The 27366-nt window shown below is 37.9% G+C and overlaps 1 protein-coding gene across 3 annotated transcripts in view; it reads right to left on the reverse strand.

The window, feature by feature from the left end:
* USP32 (ubiquitin specific peptidase 32) overlaps positions 1 to 27366 on the reverse strand; it is a 132291-nt gene that overhangs the window by 32230 nt on the left and 72695 nt on the right. For 2 of the 3 annotated variants that reach the window (XM_072136418.1, XM_072136420.1), the window contains 5 exons: positions 25085 to 25268; positions 18931 to 19106; positions 13121 to 13261; positions 9827 to 9986; positions 1878 to 2032 (listed from right to left, as the gene is read on the reverse strand). In XM_072136418.1, the coding sequence (XP_071992519.1) occupies positions 1878 to 2032; positions 9827 to 9986; positions 13121 to 13261; positions 18931 to 19106; positions 25085 to 25268 (816 nt within the window). The remainder of the gene's footprint in view (positions 1 to 1877; positions 2033 to 9826; positions 9987 to 13120; positions 13262 to 18930; positions 19107 to 25084; positions 25269 to 27366) is intronic. The other variant, XM_072136419.1, reaches the window with a different exon arrangement.

Below are 27366 nucleotides of genomic sequence, written 5' to 3' on the forward strand. Positions count from 1 at the left end.
AATTTTTTTTAGTTTGACAGTTTAAGTGATAAAGAGTACACTAATACAGGTTCATCTCTAGAAGTCGCTCAGCTACTTATATATGTTCACAATAAACATGACGAGAGCCACAACAGCATTACCCAACAGAAATCTAAGAATAGAATAAGGCATCTGCAGTTTGTATGATCTCTTTGAAACAATCCATTACCACATTTATAATTCCAGCTGAGGTCTTGTACTATATAAACTACCTTAAGCACAAACCATTCCATGAAGCACTTTTACTACTCAGTCAAGAGTCACTTGGGATCTGTCTATAGATTATGTCAATAAAACAGAACATTATAGGAGTAGGAGGGAAAGCCACATCTTTATTATGTTAAAGTTAAAAAAGCTTTTTTGGAGCGTCTCCAAATAGAAAAGGTTTTGAAGAGAATCTCAGCACTTTAGGGATAATTTAAAGGAGTATTATCATTATGTATCAATTTTATATGCTTATATAGTGACAACAATTCCTGAGTGACTTAGAGATGTTTTACTTGGTCGGATTTGAAACCAGAACATAGTATTAAAGTACTGACATTGAGATGACCACAACAACACTTCCCAGCTTTGGAGCCCTTACTTAAAGGGGTATTCTAGTCTGGGCATTCACATTCAAATTCATTAATCTGCCATATATAAACATTTCTTCAATTAGATGTTATTAAAAAAAAAATTTTCCTGTGTGAAGATAATTTCTCATAAATGTAGTCTTATGGCCCCTTAGAAACATGACTGGCTCCTCGGATAAACCACCTCTGCTGGAGGGATTGCATAAAGAAACAAAAGGTTTTTGTAGATGAAACATCCCGGAGTCACTGTGGTCCTACAGCCGTCCTGTGGTAATGAAAGCTAAAGCCAGGTGGTCAGGCTGGACTCAATAGCGCATGTCTGGCCACTGCTGCCAAAATGTGAGGATGGTCGTATCATTTCTCGTTTCTAATGGACAACATGGCTTCATTTATGAGAAATTATCATCACACAGGAACATTTTTTTTTTTAAGAACATCCAATTGAAGAAATGTTTACATATGCAAATGAATTAAATTAAATGTAAATGCCCAGATGGGAATAACCTTTAATCGAAAAATGTAGTTGTCACAACTCTCACAGATTCCAACTGCCCACTTCCTCACTTTCACAGAAAGAATGGAGTTTTACTTTCTATGAGTATGTTAAATTATACCACTTCATAAAAGAGATTGTCAATTTTGGGCAAATTAAATGTAACCCAATATACTATCAGTATTATTTCCTCTTGGATCTTTATATCTCTGCTTGCTGTCATTATACGGAAAGCTTCATAATTCACTTCCAGAGGACATAGATAAGTAGGTTCGGTGTAACACAAATCTCTGATTACTCCCTGTGATATTAGGAGCCCTGCACCTGTGTGACATCAAATGATATCGTAGGCCACCTATAGAATGATAGCAAGCAGAAATCGGGAAATATATTGGAAAATTGTACAACTTTTCATAATACAAACGATAATATCCATTTGCTAAAACTAGACAAGTCATTTTAATAAAACACATTAAGAATGTACCCTAATTAAGTATTCATGCCATGGTGGCCTACGATGCACTGTATTCATACATACAACAGTCCGCACTCATTTGCTCTTCAATAACAAGTTAAGAAACAAGTGAAATGCCTTCTAAGTAGCAATACAATCATGAAGCCCTTTTGGAGACTAAGCTTTAAAATAAGTAAGACTAAATAACCAGAAGGTATGATAAGCCCTAACACGTGGTGTGGTCAGATCACCATTAAAGTTAAAATGCAGACTTTGTATTTAAGATAGCTTTATGTTTCAAAAGTTTCAATTAAGAAAATATTTGATACATTACCTCACTATTATATAACCACAAGCGCATATCTTCTTCTTTTATTCGCAAGCGCTGAGACAGATACTCATGGATTTCTTTTATTGTCTGCATTCTGCTGAAGCATCCAGTGTATGCTAAAACTCTTTTCAAGGGTGCATTTGGAGATGGCACATTTCCTATATTTTTGGAAGAGAAACATACATAAATCCCTACAGTACCCAAGGGGGGTATAATATGATGAATGGTTCTCATTTTTTTTTTTAAATTCAATGTTTTAGTTTTCCTTTTACCTGATGAACGCTCAGTTAATATTAAATGTTATTACATACTAATTATTTAATAAATTAATACAAAAGGGCAATAAAATAACATAATAATCTGCCAGAATTGTGGTATAACTTGTGACAAAAAACATCTAACATCTTCTGCACCACACTTTCACCTAAAACAAAAATGGGCTTAACAACCCTAGTTGTCTAATGGGATAACAACCCTAGTCACAGGGATCTCTACTGATAACAAGAATGGGAGTGTTATAAGAGGGGTTGTTTAAACAGTTATCTTCGTCAACTTCAACTTCTGTGAAGTAAAACTCATTCCCATTTGTAACGGAAGCAACAGACTATAAATACAGCATAACACTGCCCAAGTTTTATTTGTATACATTTTTTTATCTGTCAGTCTGATAATTATTATTTTGGAAAAGATGAATGGCGACAGTTTATGTTGCGTGGATTCCTTTGTCCAAAGTGTGGATAAAAATAGGTTAAGGATTACCACTGTTTTTAAAACTATAAAACTAAGCTGATTAAGGACTAGCAGCAGATCTACTCTGTTGCCAACAATTGTCTCCTTAGGATATCAATTAAGAACAAGGAAAGCTGGTGCCTTGTAAGCAGACATCCATGTTAATGCTGTAGAACGTATATGCTACAGTGTTTGTGCCCAAAAAGTACAGCAGCAAGAAACAAAGGCACCAAACGGTGCAGTATTTAATGTGAAATTTCTGGGTTTTATTTAAATGTGAAACTTTCTGAGAATTATCCCACCCAACTCTGTAATGAGCACTCCCAAAGACTTTTTAAAATATCCTGGAAGAATGTTTTTAAAAGAAATATTTCTATGTATCATTTGTAACATAGCGTTCAAAAGGTAAACATTCAGATCATAACATGACTTCACTTCAACTACTTTCTTGCACGTCCTATTATAAATGTCATCCCCCATTAGTTGTTGGCATTGGTTGGCATTGATCACCACATCCTTTTCTACATATATGTGACCTACGCGTTCCCACGTGGTGTTTTAGTCGCATTATAAACCAAACCAAAACCCAAGTGGGAGGAGGCTTGGCCAAAAAGCATATAAGTTTTAAAATCACAAAATGCTACGTGAAAAACATGTATTTCCCGAATTACCTTATTGTATCCCTATTGTATTTCCTGATGTTTGCATAATGTTATAATAAAGAATTTAAAAAAAAAAAAAACACATAACAGAACTTTAAAGTGTGACATGAAATTAAAATAAAATGAATGGTTTATTAAAATGTGTTTATATGTAGTATTTAATGGTGAAATAAGAATATTAATGATCCAATAACATTTAGTCCCAGCTTTGTGAAATCACGCATTGTTAAAGGAAATCTACCATGTGTTTTCATGCGTTATGAACCAAACATACCTTGAGAATACTGTAGCGACAATGATGCAGAAACATATCTTGTTTAATCCCTGAGAGTAGTAGTTTTGCTCAAAAAACAGTTAAAAAATTCAGGACCTGGAGCAGTGCATAATTAGGGTGAAGAGAAGCTTCGGGCCAGCGACAGGAGCGACAGTCCCTCATTAACATAATTGTATAATTGTTATTTCAGCAAAACCACTCAACTAAGTATTAAACAAGATACGTTTCTGCACTAGTGTAGCTACAGCATTCTTAAGGTATGTTTTGCTCATAATGCATGAAAACAAATGGTAGATTTTGTTTAAGCCTGGGCTACTATAACTAAAAATCAGGAATACAGCATACCAAATAATAACAATGTTCTAATATGCAGTGACATTCTTGACAACTTTTTTTTGTCAATGTTCTACAAAGTGACACATTGAGACATTAAAGGGGTTGTCCACTTTCAGCAAATAATTGATATGGTTTGTGTAATGAAAAGCTATATAATTTTCCAATATACTTTCTGTATCAATTCCTAACTGTTTTCTAGATCTCAGTTTTCTGTCATTGTATAGAAAGTTTCTATGTTTACTTCTAGTTTACCATCCATGATCTTGTAATGGACATGCAGGTGCACAAGCCGTTTTGATCACAGAGAAAATTCAAAGCAGTCAGATACTAATGGCTCGTGGCATGTCCATTACAAGCCCATGGACAGATTTCAATCCACTGAAAACTTTAATAGAATGACAGCAAGCACTGATCTAGAAAATGGTTAGGAATTGACATAGAAAGTAGATCGGAAATATGTAACACAAACCATATCACTTATTTCCTTAAAGTGGACCACCCCTTTATAGGGTCAGAGCTGAAAACTCTTAATTAATGGCAGTGGATAATTATAGGGACTCTGTCAGCAGATATTACTCCATTAACCCCTTAAGGACGCAGTTTTTTTTTCATTTTTTTAGTTTGCACATTTCATTTTCCACTTTCAAAAATCCATTACTTTTTTTTTTTCTGTGAACAGAAGTAGTTTATGGGCGCTCCAAATGACACCTCCCTTTTATTATTTCGGTTAGTACAATCACAGAGATACCGTACTAAATTTATCTAGGTTTTATTATTTTTTAAAACAGGGGTCCCCAAACTTTTTACATAGGGGGCCGTTCGCTGTCCCTCTCAGACCGTTGGAGGGCCAAACTGAAGTTTAAAAAAAAAAAAAATATATAAGAAATTCCTTGAAAACACAGCGCTTGCGGTACATGTGACTGCCCCTCATAATTATTTCCTATGCTGCCCCTCATAATTATTTCCTATGCTGCCCCTCATAAGGGGCAGCATAGGAAATAATTGATTATTAGGGGCAGCATTTGAAATAATTATGAGGGGCAGCATAGGAAATAATTAATTATGAGGGGCAGCATAGCAAATAATTAATTATAATTAATTATTCCCTATGCTGCCCCCTCATAATTAATTATTTCCTATCCTGCCCCTCATAATCATTCCCTATGCTGCCCCTCAGAATTATTATTTGCTATAATGGCCCCATAATGGCCGCAATCTTTCTACTGCTACGTCCGTTTCCGGCTGCAACAAGCACTATTCAGTGACGGGCAGGAGCTTCCTGTCCAGACAGACGGAGGCCCCTGCCCGACCGCCGAAGGCCGCGGCCTAATCATCGGCTGCGACCTTATCATTGATTGTATTGGAGCGCCAGCCTGAGGGCCCCCAAATAACAAATCCGGGGGCTCAGCGCTGGCGCTCCAATCGGGATGGGACGGGGGCCGGATAGAAACGTTTTTGTTTGTTTTTTTCTTACATGTTTTAAAACAGGGGTCCCCAAACTACGGCCCGCGGGCCACATGTCCGTAGTTGGGGACCCGTAAAAAAAATAAAAAAATTAAAACCTTTTGTGCAACAAAAAAAATAAAATAATTTTGTCCTATTCTGACGCCAACATCTTTTTCATACTTTAGTGAAGGGAGCCATGTAAGATCTTTTGATCACTTTTTAGTAAGATTTTTAGGATTATAAAAAATGGTAAAAATGGACGATTTGGACATTTGGGTGTTATTTTACATCATGGCTACCAGACCACTTTTCTATTTTGAAAGATCAGGCATTTAGGGACGCAACAACACGTTAGATGTTTAGGATTTTGTTTATTTTTTTTTTATTAGTTCTAAGGAAATGAGGTGGATTTGAGCTTTTAGGTTTTTTTTAAATGTATTTTTTAAATGTATTTATAGACCTCCGAGGGGGTTGATCTTGACATATGCTGTATAGCATTGTGGTACATGGGGATTTGCCTACTGAACTATAACAGGGTGCCACAGGCACACGGCCCTTCAGCCACTAAAAGTGAGCCCTCCCAGACAAGTGTCTCTTTTAAAGGAAACCTACCACTTCGGACAGGGCTTTAAGCAGCACATGCCGTGCACCAGCTCGGCACACACCACAGTGCGGGGAAGCTAGTTCAGATATAAAGATTAATAAAAAGTGTTAAAACTGTTTAAAAACGTTTAAAAACATAACAAAGATAAGTGCCGGCATTAGCTCACCTAAGCTGGTGCACGACATGTGCTGCTCAGAAGCCCTATCCGAAGTGGTAGGTTTCCTTTAGGCTTATTTTCACGACTTCGGACCCTACTGGTGGGTGCTGGCAGTTTAGTGGGGTAAAAGCTGGGGACAGTGTCTCCTTAATAAGGCTATTGGGGACGAAAATATTTTGTTCCATAACATTCACAAACGGAAAGCAAAAAGCACTCTCAGTCTGCCCTTATATTATTTATTATCATTAGTCTCAATGTCATGAGGTAGCATGCAACACCACAAAACTAATTACTTATGGTTATATAAACTGCATTCAGAGTTGCAAAGCAAGAATGTTACCTTAATTGTATCACACACTGTACCAAAATATCCCTTAAAAAGAAACAGCAAATTTTCAGCAATTACAGGTAAGAGGATTAGTTGTAAGATTACAGCAAGAAAGCTTATTTGGAAAAAAAAAAACTCCACAAGATTAAGGATTCATTTGGCATCAATTAGTGCACAACAATAAGAAAAAGACACCAATCTTTCATAACCATTAAAAAAAGCAACTCATTGTTCTTGGTAAAATTTTATTTTATGATTTGAGTAAAGGCTGAAGTGGATTTAGCCAAGCCTTCAAGAACTGATCTTATTCTTTACAACCAAAGATTGCACATTCTGATTTTGAAGCAGCAAGGCCTTTGGTCTGCACAAGAATAACTTCATTGATGCAAAACGGACACTTTGTAAGCATGATTCTGATGTACTGTTCCTTACACTAGTCATGTCTAGAAAGACGTAAATGTCAACCTAAGAGGTCATTGGTTAACAGTGACACAGTCCACTTACTTATATATTACTTTATCATAATTTACATTAAACCCAGTAACATTTATGCTCTACAATGTCCCTTATGACATAACAGGCAATGCAGATTCGCAAACTTTCACCCTTGATTAGAATCTTTGTTCACCTATGGACTTCATGATGTGAGCCCTGGAACATCCATGGGTTTACCAGACCATATTGGTTCAGTTGCAAATACTACTGTACCCGCTTGAATCAACTGATTTGGTAATGGAAACATAGTACTGCAGGATTGAAAATATTCGTGGGGGCCGAACAATAATTGTTGAATTGTGCATCTATTGTCAAGCCGTCAGGCAAATTAACCCCCTAAACTAAATATGTTTTCATAAACTGCCATTAGAAAGCATTGTCTCTATCCCTTCATTGTCCCTCTACATGCCTGTAAACCTAAGCAATGAGGTCCTAAAGCTGTTTGCAAATGACCTGCGAAAGGTCCAATGAGTCATTAGCATATTCAAGCTGTCCAGCTTATTCATGAGTGGGAGGCACAGCCACACCCCCACTGCTTGACTGACAGTCTGTATAATGGTGTGAGGTATAATGGTGTAATGGCTCCTCTATGTGCATCCTGGTGCTGGCGCCCCCTGCAGCCTGTGTGTGTGAGATCATACTATACACATGACTGACAGCCTGTATAATGGTGTAATGGCTCCTCTATGTGCTTCCTGGTGCTGGCACCCCCTGCAGCATGTGTGTGTATGAGGGATACAACAGCTCCAGGCAGCCATGTTATAGCAGAACATGTCAGATTAATGTGTAGCTGATGTCTGTGTCTCACACATGTGTATTAGGAGGAGAGATCATGTCAGCAGATAAAGCACAGACACTAGCAACGCTATATTTATATATACTATACATTACACACAGACATGGGCAGGGGGAGGAGAGGGGAGGGGTAACATCACTGCCTCTGACCATGTGACCAGCCTCATTTACATAATAACATGATAATTTTACAATGATTCATGTATGAATTGACTAGATAAAGGCTGGGATGGTATCTTTTCTGAGCTGCTCCAAAAGGTAGTAGTGGCAGGACTAGTGACAGAGACCTGATGACAGGTGTTCTTTAAAGGTGTTGTTTGGGAATAATGTAAAACGGAATATATGGGTGGGGATTGGGAATATAGAAACATTAAATCTTGTACACTCACCTCACTTTCTAGTTGTATACAGAGGCCAGTGGTGCCATCCAAACCACAGCCTTCTATAGTGAAGCTGTAGCAGGAGCGTGGCTGTGGTAAGGATGGAGATATATATACACACATATATATATATTTTTTTAAGCATTCCAGGACAACCTCTTAAATGAGTGGAACCGATCAATAAGTACCTTTCTCTTTTTGGTTTACTTAGAATACATGGCATTATTAGTTCGCAGCAGAAAGAAGTGGTTTTATTTTTGACTACATTGGATAGGACTGGATCAGGATATTGGTTTCTGCACACTGGCAGCTGCTTTTACTTTATAGGGATCCTGTCATCAGCAATTGGCCTACTAAACCACTACCAGAATATTGACAAGCAGCATAAAACCTTTTTGTTTTTATTTCTTTCATGGCCCAGTTTGGTGGCTTCATCCTTAAAATCAACTTTGAAGTGAGATGTAAATTGGTTGTATAAAGTCAAGGAGGCGGAGAGGTTAACATTGAAGACAAGGTGAGGAGCTCTAAATGCTGCCTCCTCTGTGATTGACATCATGCATCGGAATTCAGGAGATCTGGTGAGTGATGTCTCTGGATGTAGGGCCATCAATAACAATGAAGGGGGCTTTCTAAGGAAGAGAGAGCTTGATTTCAGTGTTAAAATCTCTGCTTCTTTGACTTTATAGAACCAACTTACATCAATTCAAAGTAGATTTTCTGGATGAGACCACCGCAATGGGTCATGAAAGAAACATGATCTGGAAGGTGTTTAGCTGCTTGAAACATATTGGTAGTGGTTTATTAGGTCAATTTCTGCATGCACAGTGGATTTCAACCGGCATTACCACATTAGCTCACCTGATAAGTGGAGTACCTGATCAGCTACTGACCTGAAAGTGCACATCCAAGGTGAATGTCTCAGTAAAGTAGCTATTGAAGGAAAACTTATAATTAAAAAAAAAGTGTCCAGTTTCAGGAACTTTGTTGTCCAGCTTCAGGAAGCTAGTTACACAAATTTTCCACTAACTTATATTCCAGTTGACTTCATACATCAATACCTTGCAGTTTTCATTTTACTTTTTTTGCTATTTAACTGAAAAGCCATCATTTTTATTTTGGTAGCATAATGGTTGCTGTTAAACATCTAAAAGTTCTGAAAAAAAAGTGTTTCACGTTACTGTGTTCACTGTATGGAATAATTATTATTTTATTTATATGGATCTGGCATGTTGCAATGCGATGCAATGATACCCAACAATTATTTATTTAATTTTTTTTATTAGGATGTGTGAACTACAGGGGGGCTGACCTGTCATATAATATACAACATTACAATTTATTGCAGCCATTTCTGCAGACTCTTATGGTGTTGCTTGACTGCTCATGGACGTTCACCTGTGTGACACATCACATGACCTTGGAAAGATTTCTATCCACTGGAAGAAAGCAATAAAACTTCCTACCAAATGAAAGAGAGCAAAGATCTATGAAACTGCAACAAACTGATAAAGAATATATATTGAAGGATTGTATAACTTTTTATTTTACAAAAAGATAAAAATGTTTTGAAAACTGACAATCCCTTTAGTTTTATATCTATTAATAATTTTGCATTTATGATCAGTTTTCTTGTGCATGACCTAAGGTTGAAGCCCCATTGTTGGGAAATGCAGGTTGCAAAACTAGCAGGCGTAACACTTGCATAAAGAGCTGTGTCATCCCATTCTTGCTGCATTCTTACATTACCTCTGGGTAACTGCTGAGGAAACATTCTCTGGCTCATCATACCCATATTCACCCAGATGTTAGACTGCTGTTGGCGAGTCACAGGCTGCTGTCTCAGGAAAAGCAGATAGCGTGGAAAAAGTTCTAGTTCTGGAAGGTTTGTTTTGCTGTTTCTGATGACCTAGAAAACAGCATGAAGCTAAATAATCTTCACATTTCTTATATGAATGAAAATAAAATAAAAACAATTTAGAGTTTAGGAGATTATGAGAAATACCATATCAATGATGGCAGCATCAAACATGCAAATATTTACTTATGTTAATACTGTTTGTATGCCGGCAGATCGCCTTTACGTGTATCTTTTGGCATGGCCGGGAAGACTTTCTGCGGGGAGAAGAGGACGCACTCTGCTGCACACACACTATTAACAGGGGGGGGGGGGGGGGGCACTCTGCCGCACAAACACTATTAACAGGGGGGGGGGGGCACACTGCTGCACACTCCATTAATTGTAGGGGTTACTGTGGACATTCCATTCATTACCCAAATTTTCATCAAAGCAATGATTAACTTTACCATCTAACATTTGACTGCTGAAATGCCCACCTGCTACTCTATTTATCTCTATTGGACTGTCTATGATACATTATGTGTTATCTGGAGCATTCTAACAAAGTATTGGGTTTGCCACCACTTCTTTCAAACAGAGGGACGTGGGATCCCGATTCTAGTAGGGACAAGAATTCAAAAATACGTCGAGAGTTGAGTTGTCTCGATAGTTTTTGTTTAAGGTCTAGAAGGGCCTGAATCTCATGTCTTATCAGAACTAGTTCCCTTTTGATGCCGTCACAGAGTATGTTCTTGAACAGTTTTTTTAAACGCACTGGAAACGTGTGCGTTTTTGCATGTTTACCATGTGTTTGGCTGGTTTGAATCCTGTATCAACATCTTCACAGCTGCTTAACCCCTTAAGGACGCAGCCATTTTACAGTTTAAGGCTCAGCCCGATTTTTTGGATTCTGACTTGCTTCGCTTTATATGGTTATAACTTTTGAACACTGTTACTTATCAAAACGATTCTGAGATTGTTTTTTCCCCACATGTTGTACTTCATTTTAGTGGTAAATTTTGGCAGATAAGTTTTGCGTTTATTTACAAAAAAAAGAAAATATGATACATTTTTTGAAAAATTTGCCATTTTCGAAATTCTAAATCATTGCGTTTTCAGGCAGATAGATTTACCAGCTAAATAAGTTGCTGAATAACATTTCCCATTTGTCTACTTTACATTTTCATAATTTCTGAAATATCTGGATAATTTATTTTGACGTCACGCGGCTTACAAATAGAATATCGCTTTTCCGGATTTTCAGAATTGACTATTTTGGGGATAAATACAGTTTTGAATGAAATTTTACATATTTAGCATCAAAACCCCCTATATAATCTACCCATTTTCAAATCTGCACCCCTCAAGCTATCAGAAACAGCTTTTACGAAGATTGTTAACCCCTTGAGATCTTCATAGTAATTGAATCAAAATGGAGGTGAAATTTAGAATGGTCATATTGTTCCCTTATACGTTCATTTAGCACTAAAATTTACACATTTCCAAAATATAAAAAGAGAAAACCCACCATACAATTTGTTCTGCAATTTCTCCTGAGTACAAAGACCCCCCACATGTGGCTGTGACTTGTTTTATGGGCGCACAGCGAGGTGCAGAAGGGAAGGAGGGCGCTGCAGCTGCCAGGATTTTAGTTTCCTCATTGGCCCCTTTTGAAGGCTATAAAATTTTCGCTTTTTCGTTATTGGGGCCATGTGACGGCATTTTTTTTGCGGGATGAGATGCTTTTTCCATTGTTACCATTTTGGGGTTGGTATCACCTATTGTTGAAAATTTAGGAACTTTTTTTGAGGGCAGGAGTAGAAAAGCATCAATTCTGTACTGGATTTTTGACTTTTTTTTTTTTGGTGTTCACCGTATAGACTAATAGTCATGTTATCTTTATTCTATGGGTTGATACGATTACGGGGATACCAGACATGAATATATTTTCTTACGTTTTACTAAATTTGTCAAACAAAACCCTAATGTGGGGAAAAATCTATAATTTTTGTATTGCCATCTTCCAAGTGGCATAACTTTGTTACGTTTTTGGCTACGGAGCTGGTTGATGGCTTGTTTTTTGCGGGACATGTTGTACTTTGCACCAGTATCATGTCTGAGTACATATGGTTTTTTGGTCGCATTTTATATCATTTTTTGTGGGATTGAAAAGGTAAAAATCATAATTTTTGGAGGGTTTATAACAGTTTTTTTTTACGGCGTTTATCGTGGGGGTTCAATAATGATTTACTTTTATTCTACGGGTTGTTACGGACGCGGTGATACTATATATGTGGGGTTTGTGTTATGATTTAGACTTTTTTTTTGAGTTATATGTCTCTTTATATGTTTTGGGGGTTTGGGGCATTTTTAGTGATTTATGACTATTTTTTTTATTGAATAACTTTTTTTTTTTTACTTTTTCACTTTTATACCATGGGACATGAAGAAGCAATCTTCTGATTGCTTCTTCATGATAATATTCTGCAATACTCATGTATTGCAGAGTATTATCAGTGTCAGCCTATGCACTTGCATAGGCTGGCACTTTGCCAGTAAGATGACGTCACAGACGCCATCTTACTGGCAATTCTTGCTAGTAACTCTGGGGTCCAGATCGGACCCCAGAGTTACTATAGCAACGATCGGCGCCCCCCGAAAACGGTTCGGGGGGGCCGATCGTGGGGGAAAGACCCCCCAGATACTTGTTAGATGCCGCGGTCGCGCTGACCGCGGCATCTAACGGGTTAAGCACCCGCGATCGGAGTCAACTCCGATCGCGGGTGTTACACTGGGGTGCCGGCTATTAGTTACAGCCGGCACCCCGTGTTTCCCGATGCCGGTTCGGCTCTGATCCAGAGCCGAGCCGGCATAAGCGCCGTGGCGGATATATCCGCCACTGAGCGCTAAGTCACTGCGCTCCGTGGCGGATATATCCGCCGCGGAGCGTGAAGGGGTTAAACTTCCACAAATGACGAAAAACAAATCAAACCAGCTAAACACATGGTAACCATGCAAAAACGCATGGGTTTTCAGCAGACTTACCGGCTATGGAGAGGGAAGGGGTTAAAGAAAAATAAGCAAGTGTGTCTATGTACTATAAATTGTACAACAAAATTAATTTACACTATATACTAAAAAAAAAACACAACCATAGCCAATCCTCATTAAGCAAGAGTTACTAGATGAATTTTAATACTTACTGGTCGAGGCAAGGACAGGTTAGCTCCATACCAGTGATAAAGTGCTCTCCACACTGGCTCTGGAACAATTTCATAATCTTTCCCACGGAGTAGCGATGGAGTTTGTTTCAAGCGTCCTCCTTCCAGTGTTAAGGAGGGTACCTACAAGAAATATTAGGAAACAAAATGTGACATACATATAGTTGTCTTTTATACTGGTGCAGTTGGTTTGCAGATTTTGAAGTATATTAAAAAGCATTCTGTAGGTTGTAATTTTGAAGTATATTAAAAAGCATTCTGTAGGTTGTAATTTAAAGTGAGATTTTAGGGTATTTCTTCAAAGAATGAAAGAAGAGAAAAATTACAAACCAAATTAATGTTTCCTATTATTCACTTCCACAGTAATCAGACAATGCGTGACAATCAATCAATAACCATAACATGAGAATGCAAATTATATTTGTAATACCAGCTTAACACAGATGGCTGGTAGATACATCTTGAAATGTATGCTATTACATTTTATAATAGTCCTGATTAACTGCCTTTCTGCTTATGAAAAACAGGGTAGCAGATGCACACCCAGAAGATGTGACCTGGATGAGCATTTGATATCGAAAAATGCATGGAGGGGGAGGCTTTCTTCATGATCATTGTATCAAGTTCAAAAAAGCCAGAAAAAGACAAAGGGCAGAAACAGCACATGACAAAAAGAACTTCTTCTCACTAAGTCTGATGTTACCACATGGTATTTGTTTGACATTTTTGGACACAGTTGAGATGTCCCCTTGATGCTTTGTTGGGGTGCTAAATCAAAGTCATAACTCTAAAATGGGAAAAAACAAATTAGTATCAGTAATTGCCTCTAAAGCAGCTGTAATAATGGTAGGCAATTTCAAGCTGGGTTTTAACCTTGTGGCAACTGCATGGGGCCAAAACATCACCTGAACCCAAAAGCAATTCCTCAATTTACTTGAAAGCTCATGCTGCCACCGGTCTCTGCACATGGGCTGGATATGAAAAACTACATGTGCTAGTGGTGTTATGGATATAAAAGAATTGCATTAAGGTCAAATTCATATAATGGAAGCCAACAAAAGGGTAAAGCCATGTAACTAGGCTGGGGACTGAATTGGAACCTCTACTTTACTATAGTGGCTTGCAACCTCCATAAGGATAGGGTTCCCTGGTCTATTGAGTAATGTAGAATGTGAAAGACAGGCTACTGCACTTTTATTAGAAGGAAATAAGACAAATACATAAGATGAGCATGTTGGTAATGCTTTGCCTGAAATAAAGCTTTCAAAATATTATCACTTCCTTTGCTGTCCTGGTTTAAAATGTAAAAGAAAAAAAAAAGGTTATTAAAATTCATTTTGCTTTGTCAGCGCTTTAAATCAGAATTTTAGAATGTGTATATATATATCTTATTTAACTGCAATACAAAACACATCAATATCAGAAGGGCTATAATTATTTTGTCATGTAATATTTTTTATACATTGTTTCATTTGTGATTCTAATGTTTTTAATCCATCTCGAAAGTAATTTTTTTTTTACATAGTTAAATAGTTTTATTTTACTATTATTCAAAGAATGTGCCCTGCTGCTCCATTCATTTTATTGGAAAATGACAGAAATACCTGAATGATTGAATGTTCAGCTCAGCTATCTTCCACTGCTCCCACAGACATTCAATGGATTGGCAGGGCACACTCTCTTCTAGCCACACCACCCCCATCATGAGCTGGGGGTTGCATTCTCATGATCAACTAGTTATACACTATCCTGTGTATAACTACAATTTAAAATTATTTTTTTTATTTTTTCCATTTTTTAACTTAATCCCCTTTCAAGAATTGCAATTAATTCTTTCAACTTATCTTAAAGGGGTATTCTCGTCTCAGCATTCACACTCAATTTCATTAATTTATTATTCATTAAATGTATATATATACACACATTAAAAAAATTACCTGTGTGAAGATAATTTCTCATAAATGTAGTAATATGGCGCCTTAGAAAAATGACTGACTCCTTGGATATGTCCACCTCTGCTGGAAGGATTGCAGAAAGAAACAAAGGGTGTTTGTATATGAAATGTCTGGGACTTAGTGAATTTCCCACAGCCATCCTGTGGTAATGATCACTGAAGCAAGGTGGTCAGGCAGGGCTCAATACTGAAAGTCTGGCCACTGCTGCCAAAGTGTGAGGCGGTCGTATTCAAGGAAGCTATCTAGTTTCTAAGGGACAGCATAGCGACATTTATGAGAAATTATCTTCACACAGGAACATTTTTTTTTTAAATAACATCCAATTGAAGAAATATTTACATATGGCAAATTAATAAAATTAAATGTAAATGCCCAGATGGGAATACCCCTTTAAAGAGAAATCAATATTACAGATTCTCTAGGTTAGTATCAATAATATAAATACATACAACAAGCGTAAGACAGAATTCATCTAATTTTACAGCCTTACTTCAGAAGTAACACAGGACATATAGTTGCTTGTTGTATATCGAGTAGAATATTAATATTCTTAGCACCAATCAAAATATATAGACTATAGTTTCCAAAATACTATTGAATTCATCTTCCCTTAGGAGAGTTCTTATTATGCCATTGAAATGAGTCAATGGTCAATGTTGTTCTTTATGACAAGCCCCCCCCCCCCCCCCCGCCCCCCATGGGGTTGTATGCAGGAAAATTCTCTAAGCTGACCTGAGTATAAGCCGAGACCACTAATTTTACCACAAATAACTGGGAAATCGTATTAGCGTAGGGTGGGAATTGCATTGGTCACAGCCTCCCCGGGTAATATAAAGCCCTGCTGCACCCCCCCCTAGTAATGAAATGCCCTGCAGAAGCCTCCCTAGTAAAGAAATGCCCTGCTGCAACCCCCGTATTAATAAAATGCCCTGCTGCAGCCCCATTATCAATAAAATGCCCCGCAGCCCCCCCTATTAATAAAATGCCCTGAAGCCCCCAAATAATTAAGTGCTCTGCAGTGCCCCTAATGAAACACCATGCAGACCTCCATTAATGAAATTCTCTGCAGCCCTGCGCAGTATGGAAAAAAAAAAACAAAAAACTACGTACTCGCCTTATGAAGCTTCCTGCAGCGAGCTGCAGATTCTTTTCCTCCTTCTCTTCCCCTCGTAGCAGAGCGGCGTCCATGCACTTTGCCTGCCGGCACACACTATTATTCACGGTCGCTGCTGCTGATGTCATACTAGTGTGGGCCAACGGGTGGAGCGCATGGACACGTCTCTGCCCTCTCTTCTATGAGGGATGAGAAGAAGGAAGAGGAGCCGCGGAGATCATTGGGATGCATCAGAAGGAAAGAGAGATTAGTATATATGGTACATGCATTAATATAACATAATTGTAGAAATTTAATAATTTTAGTGTAGAAATTTAGTGTAGAAATTATATAATTTTAGTGCTACGGTATGATGATATTTCGGAGCACAAAATGCATGTTCTAAATTATCATGCCTTTTTTTAACCTTTTCATTTTTATTAAAAAAAGGTCATTTGTGACATTATAAGCATTAGCCGGTTAATACAAACTGAAATAATACAGTTTTCAAGTCAAAAATGTATTCTAGGTTACATTTGCACATAGGACCCTTGTTAGAAAGGAGCTGCTGAACTCTCTCCTCCATTGAATCTGTCAGTTTTTGGATGTTTTCTGCTTCAATTGTTTTGCATGAGGACAGAATACGCTCAGAGAGCTGTTGCTTAGATGTGAACTGCCTTCCACCATTATAGACACTCCTTTTAATGATGCTCCTGAGGTTCTCAGTGGGGTTGAGGTCAGAGGAGCATGGGGGCCACACCATAAGTTTGTCCCCTTTTATGCCCATAGCAGCCAGAGATGCAGATGTGTTATTTGCAGCATGAGACGGTGCATTATCATGCATGAAAATGATCTTGCTGCGGAATGCCGGGTTCTTCTTCTTCAAGAACTTGTCTCCAGCTATGACAAGGCATTTTTGCAGCTGCCCTTTTGACCTGACATAATTAGCTGTTGGAAAGAGTCCTAAATTTTCCCTTAGCACACACACACGTGTGCTGTGAATCAGCTAAATACATCTTGATTGTGTCATGATCACGATGAAGTGTTTTGGCAAAGGTGATTGTCATGCCTTTACCTAAACACTCCACAATTTGTTGCTTCTCAGCAGCTGACATCTTTTCTTTCCTATTTTGGCTGAAAATGTAGGCTGCTTAATAATGTGGGACAGACTTCTTAAGTAGTCTTGCCTTTAAATGGACACATCTGCCAAACTAGTTAGCACAGGTGTCTGTAATTTCTTTCAGTGATAAAGATCCCTAACACACATCACCATTAATATCTTTTTCCATATTAATTTGGAATATATTGCATATATATTATATATATGGGCCAATCATGTGTTGGGAAATAGGAAATTGTAAGACAGGTTATGTGGCATGTCTCAAGTGCTGTGGCCCACCCACTATGGTTATTAGTAGGCATTTTAAATTCTGTGTGTTTGTTGACACAATGTATAATCATCACTGAGTCCGGTTGAACAAAACGCGTCAATTAATGCTTTGTTTCCAATTGCCTGTATTACGTCCTGTATGTGATGGATATTTCATGAAAGAAATTTAAAAAAAAAAAGTGTTTTTACTAAATTCCCATGGATGTGCTAGAGCTTCATATTATTTTACTTATTCTTCCTAACCAAGCCTTAACTTTTTAATTTTATCAATTCCCAAGCCTTTTAAGGGCTTATCAGCAGTACATTATGTACTACATACTGGCACCATTCAATATTCTGTGCAATGTTCTGGGGAGATAGAAATACATTTCAAATGAAAAATGCACAGTTGGCGCCATGTTCTTATGGGCTCCGTCTTTATGGCTTCTACTGTGCGCACCAACGGATATGTCCTTTATTGTATGGGTCAGTGCATTCATGGAGATAACAATATTATGAAGTTGTGTTTTGTCTAAATAGCTTTAAGAAAATGTAATGAAGAAATAACATTGCATGGAAAAAAAAACTTTGTACTCTGATATTCTGAAAATCGGAAAGATATTCTGAAAATCTTAACTTCTTCCTGTGCAAGTGGACATTTTTATCCAGACCATTTCCACCCCCTTTTATTCAAATTTGTATGGGTGCCAAAAGGAGAAAATTATGATTTTCACATCTATGCATTTTCATTAGGATGTTTGCTGTTTGGAACAATTATTTTTACATTTGAAATCAGGTACACAGCCTTATGTTCTTTAGTTTATTTATATGTGCGTTTTATGGAAAGGGGGTGATTTTAAATTTTTTTTTAACACTTTTAGACCCTAGTTTGAATCCTACTACTTTACTGGGTCTTTACTGCAGGGTTTAGTAGGGATTCTAATTTAAAATGCCTTGGAGTCTCCAAGATTGTTGCCCTACGATAACATGAGGGGCAGGTGCCAATCTGGAAATGCAAGTTAAATAGCAGTTAAAGGCAGGAGTCGGCTGTAATATAGTAGCGATACATTATAGGAGAGGGCTTAGCTGTGAGTACTCTCCATGAAGACTTGGCAAGATTAAAGCAAACCATGTCTCTGATCTCTATTGAGCATGATGTAGAGCAGATTTGTATATTTCTTGGAGTGAAAAGAAAACCATCCTCTTTCTAGTGCGAGCATTACTACTCAATGTATATAGAGAGATAGAAGTTAATCAATAGGCCAACTTTCTGGATCATTCCGCTTAGTTAATTTTGTTACCCACAAATAGGACTGCATGTACAAAGTGATCAGTTTTACAGAGAATGATAATTTCTGCTAAATATATAACTCACCTTTACATTCTCATGCGTTACCAGTGGCTGATTATCAATAGCTCCTGGTTTCTGTGGATTGAGCTGCATTAATATACTACCATTGGAACCACTCATAGACTGGTTATTGTTATCTGAAGTGTTATGCTGGCGGGCAAAGCACATGTCTGCACCTGGAGTGCTGGAGTATAGGAAAGCTGCAATAGAAAGAAAATTACTACATGTTACAATTCGAGGATCAAATTCATTTTTTGAACATGCCAAAAAAGGCCACACGGACTGTTGAAATTTTAATGAGACAAAGGCCCACATTTACTAAAAACTGTGCAAATTGAACTTTGTGCAGTTTGCCTGCGTAGTGTGCGCCAGATTCAGGATTTCTGGCGCACGTTCTTCATGAATCTGGCATCCTGTGCACTGCCCTTACAAAGTGCACAACTTTAAGTACACCTTTAACATCGGACTTCGCATGAGAAATGTGCCACAAGGTCCGACTGTGCAACGGAACACCCATTTCAGTGCAGAAATTTGTGTCTCATGAAGACTTGTGAAGCCGTGCCACAAAACGGTAGCACGTGACACAAATGTGGCGACAGGCCCCCACAAAAAACAACATAAAACCAATGTAAAGTCAGGGCCGTCTTTGCTCTAGACCCCTAACCCTATCTGACTTTTTCATTGACTATATTGCAAAGAGAAAAGGTAGCGTCAACTCATCTACTACATGTACAGCTTGGAAATCACCAGCAAGTAAAAACTATGATGTGTAAAGCACCTCATAAGCTGTCAAGGAATTCCTTTTTGGTGTTCCGAGCTCTTTGTTATGTCAGGGAAAATAATTTTTTTTTTTTTATATACAAATAAGCTTCAGGATATTGGGGTCTACAATTGGTCTTCTTTGTGCACCTATTATCTTCTTTGTACATCTTCTTTCAATACCAGATGTGAACAGTTGTGTAAAGGGGACAGATTTTGCTGGACCAGATTTCAGGTCTTTGCATTTGCAGAGATCAGTAGTGGATTATAATATAGGCGGTTTGGACAGTAAATTGGGGCCCAAGCCTTCTAGGGGTACCATGGGCACCCAAACCATCAACCAAATTTTATACTGAGAAGGAGCTTAACCCATTAAATCCTCATACACCTGTTCCTGCTGTCAACACGCATGTACAAAAGAGCTATTAAATGGACCTTTGAAGGTCCTCGAAGGTCCTGAAACTGCAGATTGAAAGCAGGCAGAAAGGACACATCCTCCATTCCCCAAGAATTGATTCTAGTATCAAAACATAGAAAGTGAACTCCAGACTTGTAGGGACTAGAATATTCATACAGCCCACGGCCGTCTTAAAGGGGTATTCCCATCTGGGCATTTACATTTAATTGAAATTCATTTTCCTTATGTAAACATTAATTCAATTGGAAGTTAATTAAAAAAACTGTTTCTGTGTGAAGATAATTTCTTATAAATGTTACCATGTTGTCCCTTAGAAACGAAAAAGCTTCCTCAGATACGACCACCTCACATTTTGGCAGCGATGGCCAGACATGCAGTATTGAGCTCTGCCTGACCATCTGGCTTCAGCGTTCATTACCACAGTGGTAACTCCCAGACATTTCATATACAAAAACCTTTTGTTTCTTTGTTAAATCCCTCCAGCAGAGGTGGCTGTATCCAAGGACACAGTCTTGTTTCTAAGGGACTATATGACTACATTTATGAGAAATTATCTTCACACAGGAACATTTTTTTAACAACATCTAATTGAAGATATGTTTATATATGGCAGTTTAATGAAACAATGAGAATGCCCAGACGAGAATACCTCTTTAATTCGCCCCTGGTAGAGACTCCAAGATATCAGAACATTAACTGCTTCGTGCATATACCCTTTTACTTTTCCATTTTTTGTGCCACTTCTTTATTACCTATTTTTCCTTGTATCGAGCTTTATAAGGGCTTGTTTTCCCTAGTACTTCTGCATTCTGTTGACACTGACTGGCAGACCACATTCACACCAGGTAATACAAATTAAAATAAAAACTGATCAAAAGATCTTACAGGCCCAAAAATGGTATCGATATAAATGTAAAAAAAATAACAACTCCTACAGCTCAATACGCATCAGAATATAGCAAAACATTTAAAAAAAAAAAAAAAAAAAAAAAAAGGTTTCAATTTAGAGAAAAAAAAAACTGTTAAAACCTATATAAATTTAGTATCCTATATTTGCACCGATCCAAAATAGGAGTAGAGAAGTGTCATTTGGAGTGCTCAGTGAAAGATGCAAAAAGAGAGCTCACAAGAAAATGGAGAAAAATTCCCCCCCCAAGTTCATTGCATTGGGAAATTTTTTTACAGCTTCCCAATACATGACATGGAAAATTAAATACTGCCAATAGGAAGTACAATTTGATATACAGAAAAGAAGCCCCTATAAAGCTTTGTACACAGAAAAAAAAAAAAGAAAGCAAGAAATGGAAGCACAAAAATGAAAAGGGCATTGATGGGAAGGGGTTAAAAATCTGGTTGATTTGCTAACCATTCTGATGTTAAAAAGTGCAGGGAAGCAAGAGCTTTGCAAATCAAGGCTGCCTTGCAGGCATGCAGAGACTATGATGTTTCACTAAGGGATTTTGGGAAATATGCAAATAAGTTTTCCAGCACGGGACAAGGAAAACAAAGCTTCTTTTGGCAGCCCCTGTAACAGCAAGCAAACAGTGTAAGGCCGCATGCACACGAACATATGCCTGCCGGACCATAGCCGGGCGGGCGTACATCGGGCCCCATGTAAAGGAGGGTTGACCCTTCCATAGAGATCCACAGCATACAGGTCGGAACACGGGGAAAGATGGAACAGATCGTGGTATCACGCTATGCAGGGCCGGCGCTATGGGTAGGCAAAGGTGGCAATTGCCCAGGGCCCCCAGGGAGAAAGGGGAGAATCTCTTCTTTCAAATGAATCTTGAATTTTGTTTCTAGGTGCTATGGATCCAGAGATATTCAGGTTTAAAGTGAGAATATCAGGTGCCATTTTTATATATAAATATCACTACCGACGGCAGTTTAACAGTTAATATCTCAGTTTTTCTGCATTTTAGAAACACAAATTTAGATTCATATAAAAGAGGAGACTCTTCTTTCATAGGAAAAAAGAAGTGAGGTTCTATGAGTCACAGAACCAGAGATACAGCCCCCTGAAGTGTCTCCCCCATCTCCAGATTCTTAGCCATCAGGCTGCAGGGAGTATTAGCTGCACACAGGAGCTGCTGCACCTCACAGATAATGGAAATATTCACTTTATATGTTACTAGTACTACATTTTGAGAAGGGATAATATCAACTAATATTCATGTTTTTAACCCTTCTCTATGCAAATCTAAGAACACACTTTGGGCCACATGTATCAATCGTTTAGTGACACTTCCCTGATTTGATCACCAGGGGGAGCTAGCAAACACAATGTACTTTGGAAGAAATGAACTCTAATGACCTTTGCAAAAAAGTATGAATATATTAAAAAAGATAGCGGCACAAATGAAAATTTTTGCTGCACAAACCAGCACAAACGTAGCACTAACGTTTGATACCAGTTTTGTTTGATTCGGTTAAAGTGGGGGGGCTGTTTGAACTTTTGAACTTTAATTTTTTGTTCATATATTCAAAACAAAAGCAGCACAAACAAAAATTTGAGCAGCACAAACCAGCACAAATGTAGCAGAATTGTTCGGTCCAAGTTTTGTTTCATTTGGGCGATGTGGGGGGGGGCTGGTTGACCTCTGATGACCTCTGGAAACTTTCATTAAAATCTTAAAAACGATAACGGCACAAACGAAAATTTCTGCTGCACAAACCAGCACAAACGTAGCACAAACGTTTGACACCAATTTTGCTTGATTTGAACAAGGTGGGGGGGCCAACTTCACTCAGGTAGTACTGACAGGTGTCCCCCATGTCATTCTGCACAGTATCACCAGTGTATCTGAGGGGGATACTGTGCAGAATTACAGGGGTGCAGCAGGAGACCAGCCCTGGGGGATCCCCTCCAGGAGAATCCCCTGCTGAGGAGGTCACTGGGTGCAGGGTGTCACACACCTGGGTGCTGCTGTGAGTGTTATCTTCATTCTGGGCTGTGGGAGAAGCAGAGAGGAGCTTGTAGCAGGATGACATGCAAGTGCATGAATCTAACATTACGCCGAAACTGTGCCAAAATTGTGCCTAAACTGTGTTAAAGTAAAGTGATTAATAAGAGGCAGGAAATTAACTTATCACAGATGGTTGTGCTAATTCTGTAAAAGCTTGTGATAATTCTGGAAAACAGTGCACCAGAATTTAGGCACAACTACTACACCTATGCGCACAAAAGTGATAAATGTGACCCATTCTCTCTTATTCCCTTTTATTTTGTGATAGTTATTTTTTGTTGGGAAAATTGACTGATACGATGAACATTCAATCCTCTTCGCCTAATGTGACTACACCGTGACCAGAACATGTCCATAAAGTTATATGTAACACCAAAAACACACACATGTCCTGGTATAAAGTTTTTATTTCCCATCATCCTCCATTATTTACACCTATGTTATGACATTCTCACTTTCATTCTTATGAAGCGCGGAGGGTTATTGTGCGGCTAATACAATGGCGCACATCTAAACGTGACTTTTATTATCTCATTAGAGGGGTTTATGGATATATAGTTATGTATTTGGGTTACCATTGTGTAAGGAACAGACAATGATAGATCTGTGTGAATTTTCTGCAGTTCCCTTTGCTGCATGTTTTGGTGAATATACACATGTGGGGTCTGTATGATCTCCTCACATCTTACTTTTTTAGGAAAGTAGAGTATTCTGGATTTGTACATATTTTAGAGGACATTTTGAATGTTAATTGCCAAATGCATCGCCTGGTTGTCTGCTTTCAAAATTCTATAGGTTTTATGGCGCCTTTACTTTTTATTCTGTTTTATATATATATTTTGCAGGTTGTGACTGTCTAAAAATGTCTAGCTGAAAAGCAGATATCTAGTTATTACAGTTTTAGTGATATTATGTGGATTTATTCATGTGAACATATCAATAGGGCACATTTGTGAACTCTACAAATGTCCATGTATTACATTTAGGAGATGTGAAGGTAAATATTTTCTGTTTGGATCAAATTTTTTGCCATCAAAGTCAAATTTTAAGTATTTTTAATAAAATGTTTCAATTTGAATCAAAATTGCATGAAGGCGCCTATGTCTATAAAATCTTTGATGCAATTTTGAAAATGGGGCAAGTGTCTGCTTTCAGAAAATATCTGTCCCCCTCCTCAAATTTTTTGGAGTGTGGGAGGAAACCGGAGGACCCGGAGGAAACCCACGCAGACACAGAGAGAACATACAAAATCTTTGCAGATGTTGACCAGCACTGCAAGGCTGTAGTGCTAATCACAGAGCCACCATGCTGCCCATAAATCTCCCTATCATCTATCTATCTCCTATAAAATTCTCCCATATTACAGTTTGTTTTACCATACTAAAGGAGCCTCTTGCTGACTGTGACTGGTCATAAAATAGTTTTATTTTGGGGCCCCACTTTTAGTTTTGCCCAGGGCCCCACTTTGTCTAGAACCGGCCCTGACGCTATGCGGCCATTGCAGTCTATGGAGGATGTATGTACGGCCACAAACTTGTGTAACATTTGCTTAGAAAATTGCAGAATAACGTTGTGTTCTTGTATTGTCAAATAAATCCAATAAATTGCCAAACAAAAATGCTCTGTGCTGTAGATAGAACTACCATGGTCATCAATACAGTCGATGAGGCTTGACCGTGTTGATTTCAGTTTATAGATACATAGCTCACTAATCAAATGTGATTAAGGCTGCTCTGCTATGCTTGTAGATGGAGCATTCTTATATGTTCACTGCTTCTAAGTTCCCCCAAGTTGCTGACTGCATTGCAGGTTTCTGTGATCAAGAGGAAATTAAAGCATTACTGTTCTCTCTAAGCAAATGGATTAAAACTTCGGGGACCTATGATCACAAACAACAAAAATCTATAGACACCTTATTCGATTTTCAGCCATCTTTCTACTATCTTGTGTAATGGAAAACATTTCCCTATAGGCTTCACCTCAGATAGAACCAGACATAAAAGCACTGCTTGGAAACAGCCGTTATCCTTACTGCTGGTTGTTGATTCTGAAGCTTCCGATGCAGAAGATATGTTATCAGAAGATTTTTCTTCTGTAGTGCTATGCATATTAGTGCCTGTCCTGTCATCTTCCCTTTGATCCAAAGAGGATGCCCCAAGCGAGTATCGGCTACCATTTAACGATGGAGAAGGTTCAATAACAACAGGTTTTAACTCCTAAAACAATTGATAAAATAAATAAGTTAAAAAGTGGAATACATTCATTAGTGTTTATTCAATTATTATAGAATCAATTGGTATTACATATATGGTATTCAAAAATGTAACTCTCTCCCTATGCCTACTTTTCATAATATAGCACAGGCACAATGACCTCACAGTCATTTGTAAGGTAACCACATGACTCTGCTAGCCTCAGGCTGTGCAGGTAACAAAAGCTGACCAGGTTCACTCATATGAAACTGTGCTGCTGTTCCTCTTAAAGATAATCTACCATCACAACCAAGCATGAATCAACCGATCCAGGGACATTTACTCATTGATCCAGGAACGTGACTGTAGTAATCTTCTTATATTTGTTATCCTCCTCCTCCTTCAAAAATGAAGTTTAAAAATTATGCTAAGGAGAAGGTGCCCCTTGGTGCTGTAGCTTTATAGGCTGTTACACTAGACAGAGCATTTTCCCTCTTCACTGGGTGCTAAAACTTAATACTGCATGAGATTACAGCAGTGGGGAGTAACAACCATCATAGTTGGAGCACTGAGGGGCTCTTGTAACACTTGTAGAGCATTTCATTATAATAATTTTAAAAGTTGATTTTATAAGGAAGGAGGCCATGGATAATAAACATAGGAACATTATCATAGTCACAGTAACTGGATCTACGAGAAGGGGTTTGATTTTAATTGTAGATTTTCTTAAAAGCAGATATAAACTAACAACTGAAATCAGTGCTACATTGAGTACACAATGTGCAAGGATATAATGAGTGTATGCCAGGAAGCTCCCAGTAACAAGTTATACTGTAGAAGATACCATTTATACCAAAATTATAATTATAAATACTGTTACTCTTGGGAAGAAGTTGGAATACCTCTAAGCAAAAGGCTGTTGGAAAACAAAAAATCTTTACTAAAAGTGGATTATTAAGAAAGTATAATGTACTATAGAAATAATACATCTCAAGAGGTCTAGGCAGCAAACTTGAAGAACAGGGTGGGAAATAAAACACATTTTTAAGATTCTGATCTGCTAGTGCAAGTGTTTAGCATTACATAATGTAGATAGAAAAAAAGGCATAATAATTCAGTATCATTACAGGGGTCATCTGAGATCAGACAAAACACAAGGTTACCAATTTCATTCAGCTATTTTCTTACAAACTACAAATAGAAATAACACATGAATGACACAAAACATAGTTAATAACAAAAATGTGCTCCCAAACACTTATTTGGGATAGATATGTAGTTTCACATTATTACATTTGAATGTATTTACATAATAATTGATGCAATAATTAATGGGGAAATGGGGCCGATTACTTAAACTAGTAATTGACTGCATTAAATCACACATTATACATGTGACCAACGCTGTAGGCAAACTCACAAAGTAAAGGAGCTAGGGTGCTGGAAGAGCAATGATAGTATAATAATAATTCCTTTATTTAAAAAGCGGCAACAGATTTCACAGCGCTGCCAAAATAATCACAGATTACCAGGCTGCATCAACGGCCACCGGGGTACGGTGTGGTGAGCACACGCCATCTCAACACACTGTGACCACGCTGTGTACCATGTCATATATGTTGCCCTTATTACGGCGCAGCTCTGCTTTCAGTGGAAAGGGGAGGGGTTAGGAGTGTTCACACCTCGTGTGCATGGAGCCTTAAAGACGGACCTCTCTGCCTACTATGACAATGGTCAGCTCTAAAAGTTTTGAAATGAGTCTATATAGTGAAGCTTTATTTACTTGACAACCCACATTTCTGGAAATCCAATTGTCAAAGGAACAAAAAGAAAGGTTTTTTGAGTTACCATTACACAGTATAGCTTTTCCAACTTAAAAACAAACCTACAGAATCTAATTTCTAACCCAGGGACTATCTGTACATCTTTAGAGGCACTTTAAGAATATTATAAAAATATAATAGGACAAATTCAAAATTCTTGTCTTGTACATGCTGTCATTTACAACTCCTACGAGACAACGAAGAAAAAAAATCTTAAAATATATTCAGGATAACAAAAAAAACATTCTCTAATTCAATGTTATTAACAAAAATACAGCATTTCACAGATAAATTTCAAC

This window comes from Engystomops pustulosus, chromosome 2 (genome assembly GCF_040894005.1).
Source record: "Engystomops pustulosus chromosome 2, aEngPut4.maternal, whole genome shotgun sequence".
Lineage (NCBI taxonomy): Eukaryota > Metazoa > Chordata > Amphibia > Anura > Leptodactylidae > Engystomops > Engystomops pustulosus.